We start from the raw sequence: 6,727 nt of genomic DNA on the forward strand, positions 1-6,727 counted from the left end.
CTGTGCGGCCGCCGCTGCCTCTCCGTCCCCTCCGGCGGCGAAGGGCCGTCGCTGCCGGTCCCCGAGGCCCGTGGGGGAGCGAGGGAGGCCCAGCCCGTACCTGTCCCCGCGGGCCGTCCCGCGACAGCGACCCAGTGGCGCACTGCGGCATCTTCCCCTCCGACACCGGCACTGTGCGGCCCCTCGGGAGCCGCTTACTTATACGATGGCTTTTCTGCTGGCTCCTGCCGCTAAATAAACACGGCGTGTTTGTTTTGGATGGCCCCCCACCCTGCACCAGCAGTTACCAGCGTGATGGGGTTGGGAGACAAAAAGGCCATCGCTCTGTTGTCCCTTTTTTTTTTTCCCACCTCTCTGTTCATAACGTCATCACCGGAGCCGGGGTGATGCTCCTGTGAGTAAGCAGGTCTCTGGCAGGCAGTGCCAGTTCTCTGAAGTCCACACAGGTTCGTCAGTACTGATGATTATTTGTCAATTGAGTAACAGCTCCAACACCACCAGCTCAGGAGCCGTCCCAGCGCTGCGGCTTAGCTTGAGCTAAACTCGCAGTGTTTTGGCAACTTCTGCTTGCACCACATCATACAGTAACAAAACACAGCCCGTATGCAATGTTGTGGGGCCTACACAACAACTGCGCTGCAGAAACACGCATCATAAAGGGGCGTTTCATCATTTAAGTACATACTGTTCAGCCCTTTTTAGAGAAGTTCAACATCAGCATAGGAAATTTTACCTCACTGAAACAGCAGAACTCAGAGGTTCAGTTCTGAACAGTGGCTTCTCTGTTAAATTCATACAATCACAGAATTGTTTGGGTTGGGAGGGACATTAAAGTCCCTCTAGTCCCAAACCCCTGCCCCGGACAGGGCCACCTCCCACTAGCCCAGGTTGCCCAAAGCCCCCTAGAACCTGGCCTTGAACCCTTCCAGGGAGAGGGCAGCCACAGCGTCTCTGGGCAGCCTGTGCCAGGGCCTCACCACCCCACAGGGAAGAATTTCTTCCTTAGATCCAATCTAAATCTGACCTTGTTGATTTCTTCTAGACCTCTTCAAACAGCAAATTTTCATTATATTTGTGATTAAAGTATGGATCATAATTGCTTCAGTCAATACCAAAGTCATACAACACATCCTATCTACCTATTTTTATGCAAGTCCATCACAGGCAGGAACCTGCAGCAGCACTGTAGTTGGTCTTCATCAGAACGTGCCCATCACATGCATTCATGATTCTGTATATAAAGAGTATCACATTGGTTATCAAAATTAATTTCAATGATTATTAAGCCAGGGAAGTGGCAGAGTTGGGTCCTGCCTGGGAGGTGCAGACCCTGCTGCCGTGCTTAGCCTGGCTCACCAGCACTGCCTACACGCACCTGAACACAGACACAGCTCCAACTGCTCCACGTCCTGTGAGCTGCTCTAACAGCCCAAATCCTCTCAGCATTGACGTGTGCGTCTCCTCCTTGGCAGACAGACATCTTCTTGGCAGCTTCATGCACTAATACTTAGGTGCCACGTGGCCTGGCCTGAGACCTCAAAGCAAGTCCTCTTAACTGCCCCGTACTAACCCTGTTCAGTCTCCCACCAACTCAGAGTCTGTCCAACATCATCACCTGTAATCACAGCAGTGAAGCAGTAGCACCTGCCAAGAAGCCCAGCTTTACATCAAAAAACCCTTGTTCCCAGCGTAGGTGTTTGGTTCACGGGCTGTCACATCCCAGCAGAATATTGCAAAGGACATCCCGGCTTCCCGCTGCTGAGCAGAGGGGTCAGTCCTTTGCTGCCAGCCAAGGTCCACTGATAGCCAGGTCGCTTACAGAGAGAAGGGATTGGGAGACATATTCTTAAGAGAAAAACAATTTATTCAACAATAAATGAAAAATCCTCAATTTCAAAGAAAGGCAGATTGCTGCTTTCATCCCACAGCCGTCACTTCACACCCTCAAGCTTGATAGTCCAGCCAGACTGAGGAGGCAGAGGAGATGGAAGCATGTAGGGCAAAGTTACGAGCAGTCCTTTACTTGGGGACTTCTGCCACTTCAGAGTCCCTGCAAAACCCAACATCGTCACCTGCAGAGGAGGGCAGGGGAAACACTTAGTTGTAGCTCACACAGGTGCTTCCCATTTAACACCCCAGTACACCCAGAACACGTCTGCAGTCTCTGTACAGCATTTCCCACCTGTTCAAAGCAGTCCTGCACATTTCCACCCATCACTCACAGCCCACGAAAGGGCCAAACATCTGACTGGAGCTTGCTGTTTGTTGTTTGGTTTGGTTTTTTGGTTTTTTTTTTTTTTTTTCTGAGAAGGCTTTACCTCTGTTTGTTTAGAGCAAAGGGCACTCCAGCATTTGCGTCACTTACAATTACATTTACAATTAGTGGGTCAGTTACCCGATTTGAATTTGAGATGCAATGCCAGTGATCCCTTCTATGTGTGAGGCTTGTTATTTACTTCACCTCCCTGTGCCAAGAGGATCAAAAGCCTCTGGGGGAGAAGTGTCTCTGCCTATTCCGTGGCAGACTGTGAGCCTCTCCTGGCAGTTCCTATCCAATGTTCTGTGTTAACAGCGAGCTGAAGCCTGGAGAATAACCTGGGATGCTGTGAGGACCTGGAGGGAGGCCAGAGCACCCCAGAATAAGAAGTACGGGTTGACAACTTCTGCACTCTCCCCAGTTTCCAAATGAAGTCAGGTTGGACCTCCTCAGCCTACACATGCCCAAGACAGGCTCTCAGAGTGCGTTATGGGTTTTTTTTTTTTCAAGCTCCTTACTTGTGTAGCTGGGGATGGAGTGGGTGAGGACAGCTTCAAAACGTTGTCCCGAGGCCAGATCAGAAAGATGGCATAGACAGCTGGTCCCTTAGAAGTGTACCTAAGAGAGCAAGAGTTCAGCAAGGTCAAGAGCCTCATAAGAGAGAGAACCAGGTATGAGCTTGACCTTTCTAGACAGCACGAGAACACCGGCTTGCCTACTGTCACCGCACAGGGGTCACCTACTTTCCCCTCATTCCAAAATCTGTCACTTTGGACCCACCATTTACCCAGTCAGCACTGGCTGATGAAACCCAAACAAAGTCCGCTGTGCTTCTTAAAAGCAAATGTCATTTGCAGAACTGTCTTTGCCTCAACTTCTGGTGGACAGAACCTTATCTCGATCGTTAATCTGCATCTCTAGACTTAACACACTTGGGCACACTTGAGGAAGAAAAATAACTGTTTTGTAGCAATTTCTGGCTCCTGACTTACTATGCCCTTCTCAGTCAGCATAAAACTTAACAGTCTGGTAACGGTGACTAGCACTGTTATATAACAGCTTAAAAGCAAGTATCTCTAAATTTACAAACTGTGTGTGTTTACATGAACTACATTTGTGCAATTCAAACTAGCCAGGACCACTACTTAAACAATCCTGACAGGAGCAGCATGGAAACTTTTTTAAAGGAAGAGGTTGGTTTTGGGTTTTTTTTTCAAATCAAGCAAGATGGATTAAGTCCTGATTTTTATTCTCTTCTTTCAAGCAAAATATTCCTTAGATAACACCCTGGGGCAGTAACTGAGCACTCCAATGGTAGGATATTACTTAAACACCATCTGCACCTGATGGCAACACTTCAGAGTGTACCAAATTTAAGAACGAGTAAGAAAGAAATGTGAGCTCTGGAAGTCTCAGCCCAGATGGTACTGAGCAATGGAGTCCTTACCAGACTGTGTCTGTGCTGTTCTCCATCTGCACTCTCCACGGCTTGGATTCATAAATTGCCTCCCCATTAGTGTCCAGCCACCTCCCAAGGGCCAAAAGTCTTTCTTGGAAGATGGGAACAATCACCCCTTCTTTTGTAGGTCCCACATTGAGAAGGTAGTTGCCTCCAAAACTCACAGTCTGCACTAGCTCCTGTGACAGATAAATCAAGGTAACCGATTGCATTGTCCTCACTACTGACAACAAAGGAACCCGAGGAGGGCTTTGTCCTCATCAACAGCTCCTTTAACTCCAGCCTGACTGTATGAAACACAACAACTCTTTCAGCAAGTAGAAGGATGAAAGAAACCTCTAATTCCCAGTAACTCCCCCAAACCTGTTATTTCGATTTCAGATTTCTTACCTCAATGATACTTGCTTCATCCATTAACTCAGCAATGTTCATGTTGCTTCGATAGCCCCAGGAGAGCTTGTCAATGGAGGAGCACATCTCCCACTTGTGAGTTAGCAGGGTCCCTGGCTTGTATTTGTCAGCACAATTGTAGTAGCCTCCGTGATGGCAGGAGCAGTTATTACACCAGCGATCATTAACAACAACAGTGTCCTGAAAGAAGAAATGCAACTCAGTAGGGAGAATATTTTGTCTTGGACTTTTCAGCTTGCATTTGCCCCCCCTGCTAAGTTTGCAGAGGCATCTAAGTTAGGAAGGCAGCTAAACCCCCCTGGGCAATCAGTGGAAAGAGAGAGGGTCCTCCAGAGGAGGCTGAATCCCTCTCTGGGAGAACGTCTCTCTATTCAATCAGGTAGAAGTTGAGGCAACAAGATTCCTCACCTCTGAGCCTCCCATGTGTGTGCTGTAAAGGACACTAGAGTCTTCTCAGAGAAGCACAGTATAGGCTGCTTTTTTTTTTTTTTTTTTTTTTTTTTTTACAAAAGAATAAAGCACATTTGGCATCTGCCAAGCAGGTTTCTGATTTGATCACATTCATTTCTCACTGCTGCCAGACCTTCCATACCCATAAAATGCTAGCAGCCATGCAGGGGAGCTCAAAGTGATACCTTGACAGGACTATCGTTATAAAGCCAGGCAAGGAAAGAGGTAGAATTCCAGTACGACTCCGGAGCTTCCCAGTCTCCATCCGACCAAATCAAATCTGGTTTATATCTAACAGAGAGATGAATGTTATTTCAAAATGGCTTATTTTCTCCTACCAAGAAGGAAGCACTGTGTTTTTTGCATCTGGAGTCTAGCTTCACTTCCTCTTCCTATTGCTAATGTTACCAGGAGCTTTATGCTATCACTTTCAGCTTCAGACAAAGCTTTAAGTGAGGTTCTTGCAGCAGCAAAGAATGATGTGTTGATCACGGCTCAAGAGAGGATGCAATTCTTTCAAATACCAGAAGTTTGCATCTCAAAGGCAATTATGAGGCACATTCTTTTCCTGATAACGGATATTCTGAGCAACACGTGTCCACGCCTCATATTTTTGTCAACAAGGGGAAGGAAGGCAAAGATGTAAATTTGCAGTAAAATCACTCCTCCACTCTGCTAAACACGAAGCAGCTTGCTTTACTTTCAAAGCCACCCTGCACAAAGGCAGTAAGTATTAAAGGGAATTGCTCTTGCATGAAAAAATTATCCCTACTTTATTCTACAAATTAAGACTGTCCACAGGGCAAATGTGAAACTCTTCTCTAATTACCACAAATCATTACTGATAAGTAAACAGATTTGCCTTGGCAAAAAATTAACATTTGTCTCCTCTCTCCTCTGCATCCACCTTGCATCTTTCTCTACAGTATTGAAACCAGGAAATGCTCTTGATTCCTAACTGGTTGCAGCTCTTACTTTAAGACAAGATCATAAAGTTCTGGCATGGTCTTCTTTAAAACGAAGTTTTGGGTCTTGAAGTCACTTTCTTTGTCAGCTAGATAGAGTGGATTAAACCACTCTAACAGAGAGTGATAAAGTCCATAGCGTATGTTGCTGAAAGACAGAAAACACAGAGGAAAGAGTTAGGCTGGCAGTAAGGATTAAGAACCAGTGACAGATTAGATTACTGGCATTATTATTTCACAGAAGATATCATGAGTTTGCAAGCATTACTTTCTTCATAGTGAACTCATTGTTTTCCACTATTTGCCAAGAACAGAATTCAATGCACACAGGTGAAAGCAACAGCTCGGTTTGGCAGGACTGTACCTCTCCCTGAGGGCTTGTCCCAGCTCTCCTACAAGATCACGGTGGGGCCCCGTATCCAGAGAATTCCAGTTCCAGGACATGGACGACCCCCAGTTGGTGAAGCCTTCATGATGCTTTGTGGTCAGTACCACATACCTGAGGGGAAAAAAGTACTTGATCAGGATGACGAAGGAACTACCTAAAATATTCCCCAGCCTCACTGGCAAACCCAGTCACTAAAAAAGCAAGGGACTGAATAACCATGCTGGGAGGAGCCCCCTTTCACTGCCCTTTAGATTTAGAAGCGACTACAAGAATAATAGACATTTTTAATAGATTTTAATGCTGGACAAGTATAATTGAGACTTAGGAAGTAGGAAGGCCCATCAACTTCTCAGCACTCTGGGCATGACCCCTCACAGCATTGCTCAGGGACCCCAAAACCCTCAGGGATCCCCAGACTTGGCTCTTCCATCCCCTCAGGGACCCCTGCATCCTCTTGGGGACCCCAGGCACAGCCCCCCATACTCTCCAGGCCTTTCCATCCTCTCAGGGACCCCCAGACATGGCTCCCCCATCCGCTTGGTGACCAGAGACTCCCCATCCCCTCACAGATTCCCAGAAGTGGCTCCCTCACCCCCTCAGGGACCCCCCATCCCCTCACAGACCCCCAGAAATGGCTCCCTTACCCCCTCAGGGACCCCCATCCCCTCACAGACCCCCAGAAATGGCTCCCTCTCCCCCTCAGGGACCCCTCATCCCCTCAGAGACACCCAGAAATGGCTCCCTCACCCCCTCAGGGACCCCCCTTCCCCTCAGAGACACCCAGAAATGGCTCCCTC

The 6,727-nt window shown here is 47.6% G+C and overlaps 2 protein-coding genes across 2 annotated transcripts in view; both read right to left on the bottom strand.

Moving 5' to 3' along the window:
* The window catches only part of HMGCL (3-hydroxy-3-methylglutaryl-CoA lyase), a 4,546-nt gene extending 4,263 nt beyond the window's left edge, over positions 1 to 283 (bottom strand). Inside the window, exons 1-2 of the mRNA XM_026863423.1 lie at positions 95 to 283; positions 1 to 18 (exon numbers count right to left, since the gene is read on the bottom strand). The exon at positions 1 to 18 is cut by the window's left edge and continues 120 nt beyond it. Coding sequence (XP_026719224.1) covers positions 1 to 18; positions 95 to 151 — 75 coding nt within the window. The 5' untranslated portion in view covers positions 152 to 283. The remainder of the gene's footprint in view (positions 19 to 94) is intronic.
* Positions 284 to 1,848: 1,565 nt separating this feature from the next.
* FUCA1 (alpha-L-fucosidase 1) lies at positions 1,849 to 6,061 on the bottom strand. The gene is made up of 7 exons (XM_026863407.1): positions 5,907 to 6,061; positions 5,553 to 5,690; positions 4,763 to 4,868; positions 4,107 to 4,307; positions 3,705 to 3,895; positions 2,776 to 2,875; positions 1,849 to 2,072 (listed from the first exon to the last, which is right to left on the bottom strand). Exons 1-7 carry the CDS (start codon positions 5,984 to 5,986, stop codon positions 1,932 to 1,934), a joined length of 957 nt encoding a protein of 318 aa, XP_026719208.1. The 5' UTR covers positions 5,987 to 6,061; the 3' UTR covers positions 1,849 to 1,931.
* Between the last annotated feature and the right edge of the window lie 666 nt (positions 6,062 to 6,727).

The sequence above is a fragment of the Athene cunicularia genome (genome assembly GCF_003259725.1).
Source record: "Athene cunicularia isolate RWA chromosome 23 unlocalized genomic scaffold, athCun1 chr23_part1, whole genome shotgun sequence".
Classification (NCBI taxonomy): Eukaryota; Metazoa; Chordata; class Aves; order Strigiformes; family Strigidae; genus Athene; species Athene cunicularia.

Excerpts from the sequence above, each read along its gene's own strand:
- FUCA1 (XM_026863407.1), bottom strand. The coding sequence starts at position 5,986 with ATGTCCTGGAACTGGAATTCTCTGGATACGGGGCCCCACCGTGATCTT. Across the intron at positions 4,308-4,762 it reads ATAACGATAGTCCTGTCAAG|GACACTGTTGTTGTTAATGA; the intron begins GTATCACTTTGA and ends TTCTTCTTTCAG. Across the intron at positions 2,073-2,775 it reads CTCCATCCCCAGCTACACAA|GTGACGATGTTGGGTTTTGC; the intron begins GTAAGGAGCTTG and ends CCTCCTCTGCAG.